Source organism: Aythya ferina (genome assembly GCF_964211825.1).
Source record: "Aythya ferina genome assembly, contig: HAP1_SCAFFOLD_42, whole genome shotgun sequence".
NCBI lineage: Eukaryota > Metazoa > Chordata > Aves > Anseriformes > Anatidae > Aythya > Aythya ferina.
In genome coordinates, this window is record NW_028181459.1 from 698,160 (window position 1) to 721,159 (window position 23,000).

General features: G+C 49.3%; 1 protein-coding gene across 1 annotated transcript; it reads right to left on the minus strand.

Moving 5' to 3' along the window:
• Positions 1 to 10,317: 10,317 nt before the first annotated feature.
• On the minus strand, positions 10,318 to 20,822 carry LOC311428337 (uncharacterized protein). The gene is made up of 18 exons (XM_084539856.1): positions 20,748 to 20,822; positions 19,096 to 19,545; positions 18,888 to 18,967; positions 18,559 to 18,684; positions 18,209 to 18,288; positions 17,775 to 17,886; positions 16,732 to 16,821; positions 15,338 to 15,442; positions 14,921 to 15,076; positions 14,621 to 14,778; positions 14,336 to 14,483; positions 13,517 to 13,654; positions 12,919 to 13,095; positions 12,225 to 12,380; positions 11,973 to 12,074; positions 11,498 to 11,600; positions 11,177 to 11,236; positions 10,318 to 10,942 (listed from the first exon to the last, which is right to left on the minus strand). The coding sequence occupies exons 2-18, from the start codon at positions 19,202 to 19,204 to the stop codon at positions 10,806 to 10,808; spliced, it is 2,037 nt and encodes a 678-aa protein (XP_084395982.1). The 5' UTR covers positions 19,205 to 19,545; positions 20,748 to 20,822; the 3' UTR covers positions 10,318 to 10,805.
• Positions 20,823 to 23,000: the final 2,178 nt, after the last annotated feature.

Genomic DNA, 23,000 nt, shown 5'->3' on the forward strand with positions numbered 1-23,000 from the left:
TTTAGGGCAGTAACTGTAAAGGTTCTCCTGAGTTAATTTGAATCTTACATGTCATTTCTCTTAGAACAGTTGTATTTCTAAAGACTAAAGAAAAAGTAGCTTTTGGTGTTCAAAACATTAGCAAGCTGGAGAAAATCATAGCTTTACTTGGTGTTAGTACTACTTTTGTGTTTCAGTCGTCTTTGTATTTAAATTTATTCAATTCTTTTTATTAAAGGTTCAACTGCCAGAATTTATTACTGGCATAATGAATGTACCAGAAAATAGAGGCTGTGTGCCTTCACAGGACCAGAGCAATGTGAAGGTAAAAAAAAAAAACAAAAAGAAAAACAAAACAAAACAAAACAAAAATGTATGTGTGTATAAATACATAAATTCTTTTTCAATGCTTTTTAGATATGGAAAATTTAATGGAAGATGAAATACAGATTTCCTTTTCCACTTATTTCTATTAAGATACTGTTTTTTTAAAGTATATTCAAGCTCTGTATCTCTTTGGTATGAGCGTGTGCATGGGGCAAGTGCACACATTTATTCCCTGGGAGACAGTCCTTTTATGGCAGGGACTTGACGTAGATTTAATCTGCCTTTAAACAATAGGGAATACATATTTTTTGCAAGTATATTATCATTCAAATATTGTCTTGACTGAGAGTTAAAGAATTTGCCTGATGCTGCAAAGTGAAATCGTAAGAGATAAATTTAGGTTTAACTTTTCAACTTAAGTAATGCTTATTTACTTTCAGAAGAAATCTGAGCACCAACTGTAGTGGTAGCTGTAGAAATGCAGACAATGCCGATCTGTTGCAGTAGACAACTGAGGACTTTGTGGGGATACTGGATTCAACCAGCTAAACAGTATCAGTATAACAGTGTTTGAATGGTGAAGCTTAAGTCATTTCCAAGCTTGCTTTCCTCATTGAGTGTCAATTTCAGTACAATATTTGGGTACAACTCAAAATAGTTCCCAACAAGTGAGCAAGCATCTTCCCAGCAATCTGACATCAGGATAACAGTGTTTCAGTAAAATGCACTTGGGTGCTTTTCTCTTTGTTACTGAGTTTATGCCCTAGATAGCACTTCTACCAATAGGTTCACTTGGTGCTCTGATTGTGACATGTATAATAAAAATATTCTTGGCCCCTTCTTTTTGACTGCTTACATTTGTCATATTTCCTGTTGAATACGAAGAAATTCCACAGCTACCAAAGGTTTATATGTTTCCTTTTCTTGTCTTTGCTTTCTTTGCTTATGACAAAACTATAAATTCTTAAATTCTGAGAATTTTGTTCCTATAGGATCCTGAACTGCAATATAAGTAATTATAATATTGTGGTTTTGGATATAAGGGTAGAGCTGGGTTGTAATTTAATATAAACTTGAAAACTTTAATCAGTGGGACTTCTGTTATTGAAATCCCAGGGAACCAACAGGGAAAAATTAGTGGATCCGAGCTGGAGCTGGTGAGGTGTTGAAAGTCTTTAGCTTATTTGAAGTTAATGTAAAATCGTGTTTTAATGGTGTTACTATTTTGGCTTGGAATGTAAAAGGGATATTTGTGGAGAGATTGCTAAATAGAAATAGAAAGCCAACTTTAATAGCTGGAGATATAGATCTCAAATATTTTGTGAATACTCAAGTATAGTATATGTAGTGGTATGTCTAGTACTGCGTGCGGTTTTGGGCACCATAGTATAAGACACAAAACTACTGTAGAGCCTCCAAAGGAAGGCTACGAACATGGGGAAAGGTCTAGAGGGCAAGACAGATGAGGAGCAGCTGAGGTCCCTTGGTTTGTTCAGCCCAGAGCAGAGCAGGCTTGGGGGGGGGCTCATGGTGACCTGCAGCTCCCTCACGAGGGGAGTGGAGGGGCAGGCACTGAGCTCTGCTCTCTGGGGACAGCGACAGGACCCAAGGGAACAGCATGGAGCTGCGACAGGGGAGGATGAGGCTGGGTGTTAGGAACTGCATACTTAGGTTCTGCACCCACAGGGTGGTCAGGCACTGGGACAGGCTCCCTAAGTGTCATGGCACCAAGCTTACTGGAGTTCAAGTGTTAGGGTACTGCGCTCAGACATGGTCTGAATTTTGGTGGTTCTACATGGAGCCAGGATTTGGACTCAATGATCCTGTGGGTCCCTTCAACTCTGGATATTTTGTGATTCTAATTTTAACATATTAATCACGCTTGCCTTTGTCAATGCTTCCATAATCGCATCCATAATTATTTTTCTTGTGTGTGTCTTGGGGCGGGGGGGATTGAAAGAAGGTCTAATCATTTACTTATTTCAGAGTAAGTGTCTAAACTTTAAACATTTTTCTAAAAAAAGTTTAATTTTGAAAAGCAAGTGGGGTAAGCTTTTAGATTTTGAGGGTGTTCCTTGTATCCCAAGGATATTCAGTACCTAGGAGAGCTATTGTAACAAGCTCGGAGGATAAGAGGGTGGTGAAGGAGAAAGGGAGAGTGATCAAGGAGGATAAGGGGGTGGTGAAGGAGAGAGGGAGAGTGATCGAGTAAGAAAAAATATCTTCCCCTTTCCTGTCCACAGATTGACTCCCTGATGAAAAAAAGCAACAGGTATAATTGCTAATAGTTTCCAAGATACAGTTTCCAAAGTATAGAGTTGACGATTTTACTGAGTACAAATACCAAGTTAGAGTCATGACCAGATATTTCATTGTCTCATAAGCCACTCATAAGTCACAACACACAGTACCATAATGATCTTAAACCAGGGCCTGGATAGGATAAACAACATGACAGAGAGCACATACGGAAAATAATGTGCTATAATACTCAATTTGGAAAACAGGCGCAGCTGACAGAATTTCTAGGTTGGAAGAGACCTCAAGATCATCGAGTCCAACCTCTGACCCAACACTAACAGTCCCCACTAAACCATATCCCTAAGCTCTACATCTAAACGTCTTTTAAAGACCTCCAGGGATGGTGACTCCACCACTTCTCTGGGCAGCCTGTTCCAATGCCTAACAACCCTTTCGGTAAAGAAGTTCTTCCTAACATCCAACCTAAAATGCCCCTGGTGCAACTTTAGCCCATTTCCCCTCGTCCTGTCACCAGGCACGTGGGAGAACAGACCAACCCCCACCTTGCTACAGCCTCCTTTAAGGTACCTATAGAGAGCAATAAGGTCACCCCTGAGCCTCCTCTTCTCCAGGCTGAACAAGCCCAGCTCCCTCAGCCGCTCCTCGTAGGACTTGTTCTTGAGGCCCCTCACCAGCTTCGTCGCCCTTCTCTGGACTTGAGATTAAAGCAATCAGCATTATGACAAGTGACTATTAAGCAGATATAATACTTATACCAATTTTAGTTTAACACACTCTGGTCAGATCTGCCATTATCTCGACCTTTCAGGCCCCACGTTGGGCGCCAAAAAGACTGTCGTGGTTTAACCCGGCCGGCAGCTAAACACCACGCAGCCGTTCGCTCACCCTCCCCCCTCCCTCTCTGGGACGGGGGAGAGAAATGGAAAGTGAAGCCTGTGGGTTGAGATAAAGACAGTTTAATAAGACAGGAAAATAATAATAATAATAACAACAATAAAAATAATACAATGGTGATAATAGTACTACTACTAATGTGTACAAACAAGTGATGCACAATGCAATTGCTCACCACCAGCTGACCAATGCCCAGCCTAACCCCAAGCAGTCTGGCCGCCCTCCCCCGGCTAGCCACCCCTATATATTGCTTAGCATGACATCAGATGGTATGGAATACCCCTTTGGCTAGTTTGGGTCACCTGTCCTGGGTCTGTCCCCTCCCAGCTCTTGCTGCACCCCAAGCCTGCCCGTTGGCAGGACAGAGCAAAAAGCTGAGATGTCCTTGGCTTAGTATAAGCACTGCTTTGCAACAATTAAAACATCAGGGTGTTATCAGCACTCTTCTCATCCTAAGCCAAAACACAGCATTCCACCAGCTACTAGGAAGAAAATAAACTCTGTTCTAACTGAAACCAGGACAGGGGCACACAAGTATCTCATTGGAGATGGGAAGCATCTCCCTTGGAACCCCAGAGCTTCTGCGGAGGGCAGGAGCCCCTCCCTGGGTCACTCAAGTAATTTTTAAGGTAAAAGGCCTTGTTGAATTTTAAAATACCTCACTGATGACCTGCTAGTACTATTGGTTATGATTGTTGTTTTAACAATTTTATGATGGGTTTGAGGGCTTTTATTTGGGGATGTTTATTATGAGTTGTTGTTTTTCTGTTTGTTTGTTTGTTTTTTATGCTTTGATGTATTAGGAACCTGAAAAGGATCTTTATTTCTTTCAGAGATGATTTTAAACCTGAAGTTAGCAGGTTGACATAAACAGGGTAGCCGTGGATAAGTGATTACTTTTCTGAAATTGCTTCCAAATGCAGTATTAGAATTTCCCATCCATACTATTGCAGTGTAATGAGGGTTTGCCAGTCTCTCATGGGAGGAAAGTGGTTATCCTAGGCTCCAGCGGGGGAAGTGGGTAAGACTGGCACTAGGTATATGAAGAAAAACATTCCTTTGCAGGAGTTGGAGAGGGCATAAGTAAGGACCATCTTGAGGGGAGAGCAGAATGAGGGAAATTAGAATGAGGAAATTAGAATTGAGGCAAATTGCTAGGAGTCCTGGAGGTTGGCCCAAAGCAGATAAGGGCTGCTGTGTATGTGCTGCATGAATCCTGTGTGGGGAGAATATGACCAGATAAGAATCCTCTTGGGTAAAAAGGCTTGTCAACACGATTTTTGTCAAATCCTTAAGCTGTGACCTAATTTGTAGAGGCGATACTAACTTTTCAAAGGTGTCTTGCTAAGGAAGCAGATTCCAGGTTTCTTTGTTGTTCATGTCTGCCACTAGATAAGGAAAAGCCATAGAGGTTTTTCACAGAGTCAGCTAGGTAAACGTCAAGAAGTAGTTGGATTTTTGTTGTTGCTGTTTGCTCCTTTGGCCTAGAAGTTGATGAACTTCTTGATCAGTGTGCAGCCATCCATATGGTAGCAGTTAGGTACAGTTTCACATGGGACCTCGGCCCTTCTCAGATTTTCCTTTTCTGTTTACTGCAGCTGAAAGTGCTCTGGGTGTTTTTTGTGTGTTTTATCTCCATGTTGTATAGAATGAAATTGAGGAGAATACTCCAGTTTTGTGCTAGCTGGTGTGAGGGAGGCAGAGTTCGATGATAAGATGATAAGCAGCAGTATTTCCAGGGGGCAGTAGTACTTCCCTTTGCCACGGCTGCTCTCTAAAGCTACATACTCACAGTCTCACCGTGATAATGAACAGCTGTGTCAGTGGAAGAAGGTGCTGCCACTAGCTTGTCACTGTTGCTGTGCCAGAGATGATCATCTCTGCATCTTTGGTAATACAAATGCCCGTATGGGAGATTGGTAATTGCTACAAGCAGTCTCTTTACTATTTATCCACCCCTGAATTGAAAGGTAGGATTGAGCTAACTAATCTAACTTTGCTTTGCGTGCTTGAGCAACCTGTTCTGCCAGCAGAGTTGTAGGCATGGTACAAGTTTGACTAATGGGTAAATAGGAATCACCTAAATGGGTAAAGGGAATCACCTAAGGATGCTTCCTTCTCCGGCTGGCACAGCTGTACCTACAAGATCTGTAGCCCAGCTTCAAAACGTGCTTTTTACAGCACGCTGCGCTGCTGCAACAACTTCTGTAGTGAAATGCAACAGTGGCTTTGCTGTGGCAACAACTATCCCACAAAGAGGATCGTGTCATTCCCTGCTGCTTTGGAAGCAGCTGACTTGCGGTTGTGAGCACAGATGTGGTAGACTGGTAAGTAATAAAAGATTGTCTGAAGTGTAAGCCTTTCCTTTCTCTGAAGTATGAAGAATGAACTCATTTTCTCCACTGAAATCGCATGGGATATTTAATCTGTTCTCTGCAGTGTCACATTTTATTTAATAGTGTAAGAAAAGTAGGATGTCACTTGTATTGTTACTGTTTAACCTCTGGAAACATAAAGAGCGTATTCAGATTTCGTGCTCTTGTAAAGTGTTTTTTTTTTCTTTTCCCATTGTTTTCTTCAGAAACTGTTGCACACTGTCATTGAGCTAACTAAGGGATTTGACATATTTCACTTGGAGAAAGTATATGTAATGATTAAGCGATATATTTACGAACATTGGGAAGACTGTGACAAAACCGATTCAGTGGAGGTAATTTCTGTTTTGTCTTATAGCACTTTCTGTCACCGTTATTTCAGTATGTGTTCATTCTGGCTATCATGGTTGTTTAGCGTTGCTCTTTCCTGCTTAGTTGTCTGTGCACAGGCAAAAACAAAAGTCAGACTTTTTTGTTTCAGTCTGGAAGACGTCTATCCGTATTGCAAAAGCATTGCTATATTTGGCATAATTGTTGGCAGTTTCAGCAGGAAAAAGCTTGACCTTGAAGACAATGTGTTCACCCACACAGCCCTTCCAAAGCAGTTAACCTTGGTCTGTCAGTAGTTTTTCTTGAGCACCAGTTTGGGGGCGGGAGGGCTATGAAGGGAAGGTGCTTTTCTAAGTCTTTTGCTTCCTCTCTCTCCCTCTATAGCCAGTCAGGCATGGTAATACTTGGTAGTCGTTCAATCCTTGGAGAGAAACTGAAGTATATAACAAGAGTTTGAGACTTCTCTCTAGTCACACTCTAATCTCTAATATGCTTGAACATCTGTAATTTGGGAGATTTCTGCCTGTGCCAGTTTTACATTGAGTCGAATTCTCTGGTCTCTTCCTGTGAAAGTTGCTTTCCGAGTTGTCAGAACTCAGCAGAAATCTGCATGAGGCATCCATGGTCCAAGTCAGGTGTTCCCAGTATACGTTGGATACCCAGTCTTCTGATTCAAGATCCTTGAACCCATTTGTCCTGGGGCTGCTTGTGCTTGAGAACAAATAAAAGTTGTTGTGCCTACCAGTCTGCCCTAAAAAGAGAGTGCCTCTTTTTTTTAGGCACTGGTCATCTCGATCTCTTCTTCCACACCTGAGAAAGAGTTAGAACAGACACTCTGTTCCGCCTGTGAAAGAGAGAGGATTATTTGGGTTCAGGGAGGCCACTCCTGAAAAAAATGAGATCTTTTAGCTTGAGAAGGGCTTTATTTCTGTTATCTCAGGGCCTGTGAACTTTTGTAACTTAACTTTTAATACTTAGATTGAAAGTAGCTTTCTTGGTTTTCTGTTTCTTCCTTGAGCTTTACCAAACAAATCTCTCCCATTCAGAGGGCACCGTACAAGTTAGTCAGGAGTGTGCTCTACTGTAGGAAGAGAGAGAATGTAACGGGTAATTATTCAAAGTCTAGAAATTAACTTCTTGAGCTTGTTGTGGCTTTTCGGGAACTGTTTCTAACTCTTCCTAATTGTTGTGAAACCGCGGCTGATACAGGTCCATATAGTTTATATCCTACTCTCTATTTTGGATGCATGAGGATGCATCTGAAGCTAGAAGAGGTAATAGGTCATTGGTGGTAGCACAGTATTTGCTAAATATTACTAACTCTGTATTACAGAGCCTTTGTTTTTATAGTAATAGAAAGTGTTCTTAAGCTTTCCTTTGTGCTTACTGCTAATTTGTCTTTGTTTTTGTTGTTAGGAGATTAAGAAAGGAATTGCAGTCTTCCAGTATTACAAGTAATGGGATCTTCAACATACTTGATTTCTACTCTCCAAGGCACCCAAGTTTCAAGGCAGTGAAAAATAAGAAAAAAAACCATCATCCCAGGGTACCCAAGCACATAACCAGAGAACACAAGTTCGCTGTTTGAGCACTCAAAGCTCATCCAAGTACTTTCCTAGAGCAGCCAAGCAACTTCCCGGGGCATTCAAGCATCTCCCCAGAGAAAGCGAGCAGCTTTACGGATCATACATAGCACTCAGTGGAGCACTCGTGTCAGTCCAGTGCATCCCAGCCCCTCAGGGGAAAAGAAGGCACCACCCTGGAGCACCCAAGCACCTCTGGGTGAACACAGGCACCTCTTTGGGCACCTAAGCATATCTCCAGGAAAACCAAGCACCTCCTGATGTACTCAGGCACCTCCCCAGGGGTGCTTAGATTCTTGCTGACTCACCAAGCATCTCCCTGGAACACCCAAGGTCCACACTGGACAAACCAAGAATCGCTGTGGGGCCAACAAGCAACTCTGTGGATGAGAGAATCAGAGAAATGTGGAGCTGCTTGAGTTCCCTGGGAAATTCCTGCCTGCCTAAGTGAGATGATTGTGGCATACAGGGAATTGCTAGAGCCTGCAGCAACCAAGCACCTCCTCGGGGCACAAAAGCATTGCTCTTTGCTATCCCAGCATCTCCATAGGGCATACAAGAACATCCTTGGAGCTCCCAAGCGCCTCCCTATAGCCATTGAACACTTCCCAGGAGAAGACACACATCTCCCTGCAATGCCCAGGGATCTTCCTGGGTCACATACAAACCTCCGTGGACTCCCAAAGCCCCTTGGCCTGGCACACCACATGTCTTTGGGGCACCCAGGCATCTCTTTAGAGCACCCAAGCTTATCCAAAGGGTAGACAACCATCTTCCTGGAGGAGCCAAGGACCTCCTTGGGTTAGCGTGGCATTTCCACAGGGCACCCCATCATCTTCCCAAGGGAAACAAGAACCTTTCTTGAGGCACCAAGCATCTCTGCACAACATTCAGAAATCTCACTGCAGCAATCAGCTATCTCCCCAGGCAACAGAAGCATCTCCATCAGGACATACAAGCACATTTGTGCAGAACCCAAACATCTCCCCAGAGCATCCATGCGCCTTCCTGGAACACTCAAGTAACTTTTTGAGATACCTAAGAATGTCACTGGGGGATCCTAAAATCTCCCGCAGTGTCCCCAGCATGTTTCTGGACCACCCAAGGAACATTCTAAGGCACTTTGCGTGTCCCTGAAGGCCCCAGGAATCTCCCTGGGCCACCCAAGCATTACTGCTGGGCACCCAAGCATGAGTATTTTCAGCAGTCCACAGAAGCAGAAAAGCATTTCCAAGGGCGCACAGGAATCTTCTATGGGCACAGAAGGGCCTGGGGCACATAATCATCTCTCGGCAGCACCCAGGAATTTCCCTCCAGCAATGAAACACCTCTCTGGAGAAGCCATACATCGCCCTGGGTCAGCCAAACATCTCCCTGGGGAATCCAAGCACCTTCCTGGAGGACCCAAGGAGCTTCTTGGGGTATGCAAGCATTTCCCCATGGCCCCCAAGCACTGCAAGTGGCACCAAAGCACCTCCCTAGAGGCTGCCACCACCTGCCTCTGGGTCACAAGCTCCTCCCAGGAGGACTCTAATATCTCACAGGGACACCCAAGCATCTCCTGCATCTCACATACTCCAAGATACTCCTGCATCTGAGTGGAGAATCCAACCGTCTCCCCAGGGCTCCAAAACACCACCTGGGGCACACAGGTATCTCATTGGAGATGGGAAGCACCTCCCTTGGAACCCCAGAGCTTCTGCGGAGGGCAGGAGCCCCTCCCTGGGTCACTCAAATATGTCAGCAGGGCACCCAAGCATATCCCCAGGGGACGTAAGCATTTTCCTGGTGGACCCATGCATCTCCTATTGGCACTCAAGCATCTCCCTGTGGATGCACTGAAAAATTTTTTCTCCCACACCACAAAAACATCTCCTTGGAGAAGTTAGGATTCTGCGTAGAGCACCAAATCATCTCCCTTGGGCACCCAAGTACATCCTTCAAGTATCTCCTGTTGCATCCCAGAACCTCTTTGCGTTACCCAAAAGCATCTCCCCTTAGAAAAGAAGCATCTCCTTGGAGGGAGGACCCAAGCACCTCCCTGGGAAAGAGCAGCATCAACTGTGGGCATCCAGCTGTGTAAAAGGGGCACCCAAGAACATCCTTGTAGCACCCAGGCATCTCCCTAAGGTAAACCAGCACGGGACAGCCAAACACCTTGCTGGAGAACGCAATCACCTCCCTTGAAGACCAAGGATCTCCCTGGTGTACCCAAGCATTTTCCTAGGGCATGCTGGCATCTCCTCAGGGCATCCAAGCACCTTGCAGGAGCACAGCATCTTCTCGTGGAGGCACGCAAGAACATGCCCAGAGTGCCCAAGCCTAGATTTGGGGCAAGGAAGCACAACACAGGGGCACCCCGGCATGTCTTTGGAGCATGCAAGCATCTCCTTTGTGCAATGTAGCATCTCCTCAAGGTACACAAGCACAACGTCCAAGGGCATCCAGGCATTTTCTTGGGGACCCGCAGCACTTCCCTGTGGTCCACAAACACCTCCCAGGGGGACACGAGTTTGTTTCCAGTGAACCAGTGCTTCTCATCTGAGGAAACACACATCTCCCCAAAGCACCCAAACATCGTTCTCTTTATTCCTGTCAATAACAAACTACAGCAGTGAGAATCGAAAGCAAACGAGAAACACCTTCCTCGCTTGCACACTCTTCTACCTCCTTCCCACAAGCAGCACAGGAGAATGGGGAAGGGGGGCCCGGGCCTCCTGCTCCACTGTGGGCTGCTCTGCACAGGCAGCAGCTCCACTCCAGAGTCTGCTTCTCTGGGGCTTCTCCACAGACTGCAGCCTCCTTCAGGACAGATCCACCTCCTCCTCCATGGGCTCCTCCGGCAGCGAGTCCTTTTTGGAGCCCTCTGGGGATGGTCCTCGCTTGCCTTGCAGCATCCCCTGGGCTCTTCTCACACAAGCTGCCCCTGCAGAACCCCCCTATCAAAACCTTGCCACATAAGACAAATACTGAAGGATACCAAGGGACTGGTTGTGTAGTTGCAGTTTTATTCAGAGAGATCTTCCCCAGGGAAGCTTTGCGGCTCCCTGGCTTTTCACGGCCAGCAGCGCAGTGCTTTTAGCCTAGCCCATCTTGATGCGGGTTGCTGCTGTACTTGACGTTGCAGGATCTCTATGGTCGCAGCTGCCAGGTTACGGACCGATGGATGGGTGTCACATTGCATTCGGAGGACTGCGACAGAAAGACACAGAGCAGAGATGAAACCTGTTGACCTACAGAGACCATCCAGCATCACTCTGGACCGTGCCAACCCCACTGTATACTTCTAGGGCCAGCAGGAACAGGTCTGGCTAGCACGTCCCTTTGCCCCTGCAGCATTTCCCTGGAGCAGGACAAGGCTGCAGACTGCATGGGCTCTGCCCCCTGTCACTTGGTCCCAGCACCCCCAGCACTGCCCTCACTCACAGGTGATGATCGCATGCAGGTCTTCTTTGTCTAGGTCCCTGGAGTGCATTGCAGCAAACGCTAGGAAAAGAGCACCAGTCAGATCCTGCTCCCCATCACAGCCCCTGGTATAGACAGGCGCTGCCCCCCGCCCCCAACCCCCCTGCAAGCACAGTGCCCAAGGAGGAACCTGAGCAAGGCACACACCAGGCCCATGTGCATGGGCAGGGGGCTGAGGGAGGCACAGGGCTCCTGGGGGTACAATCAGGGGCTTCAGGGCCCACAGGGCTGGGCCTTGCTGCCAGGGCAGGGCCCAGACAGGGAAGCAGGGCCTTGGCTTACCGATGAATTTGACAGCCTTCTGTCGCAAGTTGGCCTGAGCATCCTTCAGGTATTGCAGGCTCTGCTGCAGGTATCCTTCCACCCTGCTCCTCTTCTGCTTGAGCTGGAGAAAGCACAAGGGCACAGAGCTCACAGACCCTCCCCAGCCAGCTGGACGACTCCCTCCTGCCAGCACCCCCCTTCCCCTTTCCCCCAGGCCATCCGGAGCTCCCAGCCAGGAGCTCTGTGGGGCTGAGGTTTGGAAAGAGTTAGGAGACCCTTCTGTCCTGCTGCCAAGGCCCAGATGGGCTAGGGTCTCCTCCCGCATCCTGGGGGTGGGGAAGGCAGAGGGGCCTGCAGAAGAGCCCTTGGGGCTCTGTGCTGGAGGGAACGGAGCCACGATGCAGCAGCAGGCGGGGGACTCTGGGCTGGAGCAGCCTGGGCATGTCAGACAGGCTTGTCCATATGGGGCCTGGGGCTGTGTGGTTCTCCTTACCAAGTACTCCCAAATCTTAATGACGTCTTCGTTCTGAGCCAGCTGCTCAAGCTCTTTCCACTTCAGGAACTTTGCACAAGCAAGTAGGACTACTGCAGAGACCTGTGGAGAAGCAGAGGCAGGGAGATGGCACCGCACACACATACCTAAAGTGTCTGATTGCCTGCTGCCCTGGCCCCCCCATGCCCAGAATACCCTTCTGGTGTCAGCACACCCAGTGCCCACGTCAATGGCCAGGTCTGAAATCTGTACCTTGGCCACACCCTCAGTCTCGTCACTCATCCGGAAAAGCAGTGGAATAATGGCCCTGTGCACGGTCTTCTTCATTTCTCCTTTTTTCCACCACAGCACAGACTCCATCAAGTCTTTGAAGAGGAGCATGGAGCATTCTCGCACCTCACTGGACACCTGTTAGGGAGGACAAAAGGAGGACTTTTCCAACTGCCAGCCTCCCCCTGTCCATGGGGAGCAAGGGCCGTAGGGTGGCTGATGTGAAGGGTGAAGCCTCGTGTTCAGAACAAAGGAGCTGGAGGCCCGCACAAGGCAAAGCAACAGGTTTCCTGCACGGGGTGCCTGTACCATGGAGTGTGCTACAAGCCAGCCCACTTTTACTAGTAGCTGCACCAGCTATGTCAAAGCAGAGCTCCCCTGGGAAAGGGCTGAGGAGGATATATGGCTGGCCTTCGGTAAGGCTTCTGGGGCACACTCTGTCTCCTCAGCGTCTGCCTTTCTGCCTCAGCACAGGGAACTTTTGGCTGTGCTGAGTTGTCTACCTGACAGCGAGAAGCCCTGCTGCACTGCAGAGCCCAGAAGACAGCCCACAAGAGTCCAGAGGAGCAGAGAGAGGAGAAGGCCCGGCGTGAGTGCTGCCCGCAGGCCTGGGCCGAAGGGCAGTGCCATTGCAGGGTGCCCGTCTGTGGGGCTCAGTCACCAACAGCAGTCTTACATCGTTAAACAGAGGCAGGAGTCTCCCAGCCAGTGCCAGAGCGATGGGGCTGGCCTCCTTCTTCTCCAGATGACGAATCACGTTTTTGAAGATAGTCAGGGCCTTCATGTTGATGTGCGTGTTTTCATACTGCAGAGCCTCCATGACTTCTGGCAGCAGGACCTGCACGTCCGTCACCTGTACAGAAAGACACCGTATGTTTTTAGTCAAGAGGTGGACAGCCACCCTGGCCAGGATGCTCTGGTTCCAGAGCACCAGCCTCCTGCTCACTTCCTGGCAGCTGCCATGGGAATCTCACCAGCAACCTTCCATCAGGCAACGGCCATGAATGTGGTGATTAAGTAGCTGGGAGAGCAGGGCATGGGGAAGGGAGGTGATGAGAGCAAGGGCTCTGTTTCCCCCCCTGAGTCACCCGCTTTGCACATGTCCCCCAGGGAATCCATCTGGAAAGCTCCTGGGACGCTGCACAGGCAGCCACCAGGCCCCACCGCCACCATCACCCCACCTCCTGACTCCCAGCTAATGACAAGCCATGGTGTTGCCTCCTGTCCCAGCACCAGGCTGCCAACAGGGCTTTGTTTGGCAAAGTCCGACTCACCATCTGAGATGTCTCCGACAGCATGACGAGGGCTCTGAGCACCAGCCAGAGGATCGGCAGGCTGCTAAGACTCAGAAGCGTCAGGAGCTTTTTTGGGTCACATAAATTCAGTAGTACACGTTCAGTTGGATGCATCATCTGAAAAGAACACAGCCGTGAGAGAGGGGCAGAGCCTGCAGCATGCCCATCACCACGCAGCTCCTGGCTCCCCTGGCAGCTCAGGGCAGGGTGTGGGGGACATGCACCCAGGTGCCTGTCCAGATGCTCATCCTGGGGCAGCTGTGCCTGCAGAAGAAAACAGGGCCCCTCTGTGCCCTGTGCATGGCACCACGCGGCACCTTTTCTTTGCCTGCTCCTCCTGCCCTCTGGCTGTCCGCAGCCTCTTGCTGCCATGCCTCTGAGGAGCAACAGAGCAGCATGAACTGGCACAAGGCAGGCTACAGGTGCTACTTGTCCCCGGCCTCACAGCCAGCCCAGGCTGTGCAAAGACCATGGCTCTGTCCCAGCCTCAGCCATTGCTGTGATAGTACCCCTGGCCCTGCCACTGCTGCAGCTTTCCATTCTGAAGGGCAAGGTAGGGGGATGCCGGAGATGGAGAAAAGTGAGCACTGCCTGTAAAGGGGTAGGCTTCGTCTTTGTGCACAGGGACCCCGTATGGCTGATGTAGGGGGGCTGGTGCTGGCCCTAAGGGGCTGTGTCTATGAGTCCTGGAAGAGGCGACAGTTTGGGGAAGATGGGGCAGGGAGAGGACTGTGCCTCTCCTGGAGGAGCACACACACAGCCCTGAAGAGGAGCAAGGTGTGTTCTCTGGTTACTCACAGCGAAGTTAAGAAGGCTGGTGTGCACAGGGTGGGCTTGCAGAGACGCGCACACCCGTTTGTCCTGGAGAACATTCTCTAGCTCCTGCAAGATCTTCTCTGAAGTCATTGGAAAGGAAAGCATCACCTTCCACATGTCCAGCGTAGTGCTGCAAGCCCAGAACACTGTGTTGGCAGGGCTGCCCTGGCCACAAAGCTGTGACCCAGACAAGCCCCGCAGGTCCCAGGCTATCCTGCAGCCCTGGCCCTGACCCGCTGTGTGCTTAGGGAGCTGTTGGGGTGGTACCTGTCAAGTGGCGGAAGGTTGGTCAGCACGCTTATGAGAGCTTCCCTGGGAAACTGGTTAGTCAGTGCCTTCAGTACTAAGAAGAAGCTCTGCCGGAGTAAAGATGTGCTGTCGCTCCTTTTCAGGTTTTCATGGAGGAATCTCAGAATCGTTTCCACCTGGAAGGGACACAGGAGAGAACGTGGCTGCCGCTGGACTGCAGCCAGTTGCCCAGCTGCCACTGGAACTGCTGCTGGGTATGAGAGGCAGGATATGAGCAAGGGATGAAAGGGCTCAGGGGCAGGGCAATCCGCTGCTTACATCCATCAGCCAGGAGGCAGAGTCTCTCGCGGCCACTTCCAGCGTGAACTTGGCCCACTGATTCTTCTCGTCATCGATGCAGCAGTCTCTAATGGTCTCAAGTGTCCTGAGGACAATGGTTGTCCTCTGGGAAGACTGGAAGTATTTTCCAATTGGCTATGGAAGGAAAAAAAGGATGAAAGGGAGGAAGGGAGAAAGGAAGGGAGGGAGGAAAGACACGACACAATAAGTCAGAGAGCAGCACCTGGGGAGGGAAGATCAGGGGGAAGGAGAAAGAAAGACCCTCCCTTCAGGGCAGAGCTGTGCTGACGGCCCCCACCTGTGCCAGCTTTGCCTCACAGGCACCCCTGAGCTGCAGGCTGCTCTGGAACATAGGGAAGGGCAGACAGCCTGGCTGGAGGGTGCCTGTGTCCTTACCTCGTGATGAAAACGGGTAGAAACGAAACCAATCAGCCTCCAGATCCTCTCCATGGCTCTCTCCTTTCCAACTTTGTTCTGAGAGCTCGTGAAGCATAGCAGCACCTGCAGGAAGCAAAGCTGCTGGTCTGCTCTGGGAGCTGACAACTGCTCCAGCAGAAGCAGCACTGCTGAACTCCTGGCTGGAGTCACAATGTTCATTAGGGATTCCCAGAGCTGGAACAAAGCCCTCAGTGGGTCACTGAGCCATGGGGTCCCTTCACACAAATCCCAAGGCCAACCCTGTAGCCAGGCAAGTAGGCAGATGCCATGCCGGGGAAGGCCTAGCTCCTTCCCATTCCCGCCCCCAAAACAGTTCTCTGTCCCCTCTCCATGAAGGCTGACTTTTGGAGCAATGTCCTGGTTTCAGCTAGGATAGAGATAATTTTCCTCCTCCTAGCTGGTGTGGTGCTGTGTTTTGCATTTAGGGTGAGAATAACGTTGATAACACGCTGATGTTTTAATTGTCGCAGAGCAGTGCTTACACTAAGCCAAGGACTTCTCAGCTTCTCGCTCTGTCCTGCCAGCAGGCAGGCTGGGGGTGCAGCAGGAGCTGGGAGGGGACAGACCCAGGACAGCTGACCCAAAGTGGCCAAAGGGGTATTCCATCCCATCTGACGTTACACTGAACAATTATGGGGGGGGGCTGGCTGGGGTGGGGGGAGCGGGTGCTCAGGAATAGGCTGGGCATTGGTCAGCAGGTGGTAAGCAATTGCATTGTGTATTATTAGTAGTACTATAATCATTATTATGATTATTTTCCCTTCTTTTCTGTCCTAATAAACTGGCTTTATCTCAACCCTCTGGCCAGGTTAAACCACTGCAGGCAGAAACGACCTGGGTTTATGCGGTGCCACAGGGATATGTCTACTTGGAGGACAGGAGAACAGAGTTTTGGGGCTGGGCTCCTGTGCAGGATGGGCAGGTCCCAGGAGAACTCTACCCTATTCACAGCTGGCAAGGAAAACACAGGGGACAAGGAAAGCAGGGCGATAGCTCCAGATGTTGCCAGTGTGGTGCACAAGGACAGGGCTCAAATTCTCTCAAATTCACCACTGCTTTGGTGCAAGGAGAGCTCTGGGGGCAGAGGAGGCCCAGGAGTGCTGCGAGGAAGCTGTGCTGTGACACAGGAAGGACCTGTGCAGGGCAAGGGATGTTGACAGCAGCCAGGGGACAGCGGGGCCCTAGAAGAGCTTGGTGGACAGACCCTGGCTCCCCTGAGTGTGCTGGGCACAGGCCTGGCAGGCACTACGGTCTGTGTGCATGGCACAGGGGGCACTCTTCGCTATTATATGTCACCTTGCTCTCGGGTGAGGAACAGCCACTGTGAAGCCTACACTGTGAAAACTACCAACCTGCAAGATACTGCACAAATTCACCGTGAAGCTGAAGGTGGGAGGGCTGATCAGCAACATCTGCAGCATGTTGTCCATACTTTTCAGGGTCTGCAAGAAGGACAAATCTTTGTGTTGTCAGGCTTTCAGTGGTTCTTCACAGCTCCAAGAGAATGTGCTAAACTCCCCCTTGTACTGGGTTTACATAGCACGGTTTTGGGGGTCTGCAGGGGTGGCCTCTGTGAGTAGGAGGAGCAGGAGCAGTTGGTTTGGGGGCATCTGCTACCTATGGGAGACACATGTTGGAACAGTTTGCTCCCGACAGATGGACCCCATGGTACGGAGCCATATTGGAGCAGTTTTTGAAGAGCTGCTACCTGTGGGACGCCCACACAGGATCACTTTGTGAAGGATGGCATCCCGTGGGAGGGACCCCACATCGGAGAAGGGGCAGAGAGGGACCGTGAAGGAGCAGTGGAGACAAAGCGTTACAGACTGACTGCAACCCCCATTACCCGGCTCCTCTGGGGACAGACGGACGTAGAAGAGGGTGGATGGGGGAAGGCATTTCCAGTTTTTTTTTTTGAGTTACTGCTCTAGCTTGTTAGAAATAGGTAATACATTTTATTAATCTTCCTACTCTGAGCCTGTTTTGCCCTTGATGATAGTTGTTGAGGGATGTCCCTTTCCTTAGCCCAAGCCTTGAGCCCTTTCCATCGTATTTTCTCCACTTTTCCCTTTGTGGAGGGGAAATGAGAGAGCAGTTGTGGTGGAACTCAGATGTCCTGCAGGGTAAAACCACCACATTCCTTACTGCCAAGGAAGGACAGCTGCAGCTCTGCGCGCTGCCCGGTGGAGGCCTCAGGGCAGAAAAGGTGCTGTGTGCAGACCAGGCCTCAAGTGCTGGATACAGCCAGGCAGACGGAAAGGGTGAGAGGGATGTGATGGGGTGAAGCAAGGCTGAGACCCTGCCCAGCAAGGATCTTCAGTCATCTGTAAATACAGGCAAGCCAGGAGGTAGCTCAAAGAGATATGGGGGCTCCTGTAGCTCACCCAGCACGTACCGTATCGTAGAGGCGAATGTCCAGTTCCTCTTTCGGAGGAAGAAAGAACACGCTCTTGAAGGATGCAAGTAACAGAAACATCATTTCATCCTCCAGTACCACCTCCACTGTGCTGCAAAGAGAGGGACACTGGTGTTGGCAGCAGTGCCTCCATGACAAAGGGAGGTGGACACAGACCTCCCATAGGCAGAACTCCAAGGGAGGGATGGGGAGCCCTGCTGGGATCAGTGTCCTCCATGAGGCTGGCCGGGGCAAGAGGGTAGTCCTCACACCTCCCAGCAGAGAGCTTCAGTACTCCCTTTGTCCTCTGGACAAGCCCTGAGCAGGGGAGAGCAGAGGCCCTGCCTGGATGGTGAATGCCTCCTTGCCAGGGTCAGATCTGCCAGGACCATGCCCTAGGGATATGCCAGCTGAGCCAAGGACAGGGCACATACCTCAAGGCAGAGATAGCAAGCATGGCTTGCTGCCGCACCACTGTGCACAGCTTGTCCCTGGGCTCCTCGTCCAGCAGCACCTGCAGAGCAAAACCGGGATGGGACCTGGCAGCCGTTGATACCCAGCGCCAGCAGAGCCAGCACTGCTGGGCAGGACGAGAGGAGCCCTGGGGTCCCCAGCCCAGCACCGGCACCCAAAATGCCCCCTGCGCCTTCCAACACTGAGGTCCCAGCAGCATCCACAATCTCACAGGGAGCAACTCAACGTCCATGCATTTTGTCCCCAGTCACCCCTGCCCAATGCCCAGGGAGCCTCACCACCTTCCCCAGCCTGCCAGACGTCCCCTCACCTGGATGTTCTCTGTCAGCATATTTCTGGAGCAGAAGATGTCCAGGCCCTCTAACAAGCCCTTCTCTTTTGCGGTTGTGCACACAGTGACGATGTTCCTCAGGAACTTTATCTTCTGCACATCATCCTGGCAGCCACAGAGATACCAAGAGGGAGTGTGAGGAGGGAGCCACAGCCAGCAGGACCGCAGCACTGTGGGGTGCGGAGCTGTGTGGGACGCCTGGAGGGCAGCAGCTCTGCCCAGCCAGCAGCCCTGCAGCAGCCTGGCAGCAGAGCCGGGGCACGGCCAGGACATGCAGGCACAGCCGCCATGGAAAGGGCTGCTCTTACCTTTTCTGGGTTTTTGACAAAGGCCTCGATGAAGTCCACAGCTTCCTCTTCCTCTTCGTACACAGGTAGCCAGCTAGCATCTAAGACAGAAGGAGAGCAAGGATTACTGTAGAGGGGCTTCAGGATGAAGCAAGGGAAGGGGGCACTGGCTTCAAGCAGGGGGCACGGCTGGCCCCAGCCCTGCGCACCCCAGTGTAGACTCACTCACCAGGCTGCTGCGACTCCACCTCGAAGGGCTCCAATTGAGAGCTGCTCTCATCGGAGCTCTCACTCTCTTCCCAGGCCACCCTGGGGTGGCTTGGGGGTCTCTCCTCCATTGCGAGTGATGAGGGGTGAGGGTGAGGAGAGGGCTGGCTCGGGACGGCCACCGGCAGTGGGGAAAGACGTGGGCTGCACTTGGGGGCTCCTCGCCAGTCCCACTCGCTCCTGTCCTATCCCCTCGCTGTCCTGACGGACACTGGCGGGGCTGTTGTGCCAGCACCGGCTATTGCCAGGTAACAGCAGTGTGCGTCACAAAGGGTCCTCTCGTGATGTCATGCCCCCGGTTGGGTGATGCTGGCTCAGGGCCCTCCCTTGTTCTCAGCTCCTCTCAGGGCTGCTCTTGCATGCAGGCCCAGGAAATGGCTCCATAAATTTTCATATTGTCTTGCAGTTGATGCTATTTTTAGGAGCCAAGGAAAATGGGAGAATTTAATGCATGCTCAAGGGTTTTACATCTTACTGCGATCAAAAGACCCAAGCTGATTGCGGGCTGAGTGTTGATCATATCATGACATGCATTCAACCGAAATCTAAAGAGAGGACTGAGCTTCTTTATCTCCCCTAAATGAAAAGCGATGCAACTGATTCATGAATATTATTCTCCTTAGGGCCATTTAAAAAGAAAAAAAATCCGTATATTTCATTTGTAAAAATATTTGCAGTAAAGATCTGTGTACTTAAATAGTTCTATTTCGTGAGGACATAAACCTTTAGTTCTATAAAGAACCTTTAGTTCTTTAGTGTTATTTCATGTTGCTTACGTTCTGGAAGAGGTTAAATTTTAAATACCTGCTTTCTGAACCGAGTTATATAGCACATTACTTACTGTATGTGTTTCCTGTCGTGTTGTTTGTCACTTCTGGGGGTTGGTACATTTTCATTTTTTCCCCTATAGTTAAATTGTTTAGTTAATAATAATCTTTCCCTAATATTTTTTCCCTTTAATTAAATTATCCTTATCTCAACCCGTGAGTTGTTCCATACTTTACTTCTTCCCCTCCTCATCTAGGGATGGGGAGTGAGAGAGTGGTTGTGGTATTTAGCTGCCTAGCACAGTAAAACCACCACAGTCCATTTTGGCGCCTAATGTGGGGTTCAAAGGGTTGAGATAAAAGAACTGATTAAAACACTTACAACTAGCACACTTACTTGCTAGTCACCATGTTCAGTGTCATGTTAATATTGGCTCGTTTGATCATATGTCATGCAATCCGTGTCATGTTGTCCTTTCTCCTCTATATCCAATCTGAGAATGTGCTACAATCTGTGTTCATTTTTTATTTTTTTTAATTCACTGTGCTGCCAAGCACTGGCCTTGAGTTTTGTCTGGCATTCAGGCTCTGCACTGTTATCATTTGGGTCTCATGGAAACTATCTTTTAGAGAATATTCAGAACTACACTGCCTTCTTTTCCTCATCTGGATGTCAGTTTATGAATAATATCAGGAATGGTACCTCCTCCTTCTTTCACAGTGGGCTAATTACAACAGTTTTGGAGTATTCTGAATATCCATGTGTAACCCGTATATTGCTATTTCTGATTCTGAATAATGGGTTTCCTCTTCTCTCTAAGATTAGTCGATTGTTTAGGAAGCTTACCTGGGAATCTGTCTTGAAACAGTCTTGTGACGGGTGGCAACATGTGTGGGAGGATATAGGCAGGTACCTGTCATGGGTGTCTCCTCCAATAGTTTTGAACTTCTCCCCTGAACAAATGCAAAATCCTAAAAACCTGATGGAACGTTTGAGAGTCACATGTCCTGACCCTGATAATGCCGGAGAACGACAGCTTGCAGCATTGTCCTGGGTTTTGGCTTACTCCTATCAAACACCGTTTAACATCATCCAGCACCTTGAAGAAAGAGAGGAAGTCTCTGATTCTGATGACCAGATAACACAAGCTGTGGCTGACCCAGAGGACCAACCATGGTATCAGTCGCCCCCATAGTCAAGTCAAAACAATAGAAACGGAAGTCAGCTTGTTTAGTAAGGGAAGAAGCCTCTCCTAAGAAGGAGGGAGAAGGGGAAAGGGCAGGCATCTCTAAAGCAGAGCCATCACAAAAACAGCAGGAAGATGGAAATCATAAAGGAAACAGAAACCACTTGATCCCTATCCCTGAGTGAGTTGTGAGAAATATGAAAGGATTATAGTCGACGCCCAGGTGAACACATCCTCACCTGGCTGCTTCGATGCTGGGGCCAATAGCCAACAATTAGAAGGCAATGAAGGCAAGCAGCTGGGATCAGTACATTGATGACATCCTCGTGTGGGGCAACACAGCAGAAGAAGTTTTTGAGAACAGGAAGAAAGTAATCCAAATTCTCCTGAAAGCTGGTTTTGCCATTAAAGAGAGTAAGGTCAAGGGACCTGCACAGGAAATCCAGTTCTTGGGGGTAAAATGGCAGGATGGACGTCGCCATATTCCGATGGATGTGATCAATAAAATAACGGCAATGTCTCCACCGACTAGCAATAAAGAAACACAAGCTATCCTAGGCCTTGTGGGATTCTGGAGAATGCATGTTCCAGGCTATAGTCAGCTTGTGAGTCCTTTATATTGAGTGACTTGAAAGAGAAACTATTTTGCAGCAACAACAGGCCTTTGAACAAAACAAACAAGAAATAGCTCGTGCGGTAGCCCTTGGGCCTGTCTGTACCAGACCAGCTGTGCCAAACATACTTTACACTGCAGCTGCAGAGCATGGGCTCACCTGGAGCCTCTGGCAGAAAACCCCAGAAGAAACTCGACCTCTGGGTTTCTGGAGCTGGGGCGATCGAGGATCAGAAGCCAATTACACCCCAACTGAAAAAGAGATATGGCATATGAGGGTGTTCGAGCTGCTTCAGAAGCTGTAGGTACAGAAGCACAGCTCCTGTTGGCACCACAGCTACCAGTGTTACATTTGATGTTCAAAGGGAAAATTCCCACTACACACCATGCAGCTGATGCTATGTGGAGTAAGTGAATAGCATTAATTACACAGCAGACTCGAATGAGAAAAGCTAATTGCCCGGGAATGAGTTGCCAGAAGACAGAAGGCAGGATGTCTTTTTACTGACAGATCCTGCCGTGTGGTAGGGAGCCATCAGAAATGGAAAGCTGCTGTGTGGAGTCCCACACGACAAGTTGTGGAGGCCATGGAAGGGGAAGGCGAGTCGAGTCAGTATGCAGAAGTAAAAGCCATACAACTAGCCCTAGAGATTGCTGAAAGAGAAAGATGGCCCGTACTATATCTCTACACTGACTCATGGATGGTGCAAATGCTCTGTGGAGGTGGCTGCAGCAATGGAAACAGAGCAACTGGCAGCACAGAGGTAAACCTATCTGGGCTGCTACCCTGTGGCAAGATATTGCTGCTGGGGTAGAAAACCTGTATGTATGTCATGTAGATGCCCACAAAAGTCATGCTACTGAAGAACATCAGAACAATGAAGAAGTGGATCAAGCTTCAAAAATTGAAGTGGCTCAGGTGGACCTAGACTGGGAATGTAAGGGTGAACTGTTTGTAGCTCGATGGGCCCAGGAAACATCAGGACATCTGGGGAGGGATGCCACATACAGATGGGCTTGTGATCAAGGGGTGGACCTGACCATTGAGGTCATAACACAGGTTACCCATGAGTGTGAGACTTGTGCTGCAACCAAGAAAGCCGTGAAGGTAAAATCTCCCTGGAACAGGGGGAGATGGCTAGGGTTTCAATATGGTGAAGCCTGGCAAATTGACTATATCAGACCACTCCCACAAACCCACCAAGGCAAACAGTATGTACTCACCATGATAGAAGCAACTACTGTGTCACTGGAAACATACCCTGTAAACCATGCCACAGCCTGAAACACTATCTTGGGC

Coding starts and splice junctions, on each gene's coding strand:
- LOC311428337 (XM_084539856.1), bottom strand. CDS start 19,204: ATGGAGGAGAGACCCCCAAGCCACCCCAGGGTGGCCTGGGAAGAGAGT. Junction 12,075..12,224: donor AGACTGAGGGTGTGGCCAAG/GTACAGATTTCA, acceptor GCTTCTCCACAG/GTCTCTGCAGTAGTCCTACT. Junction 11,601..11,972: donor TTAAGATTTGGGAGTACTTG/GTAAGGAGAACC, acceptor TGCTTTCTCCAG/CTCAAGCAGAAGAGGAGCAG.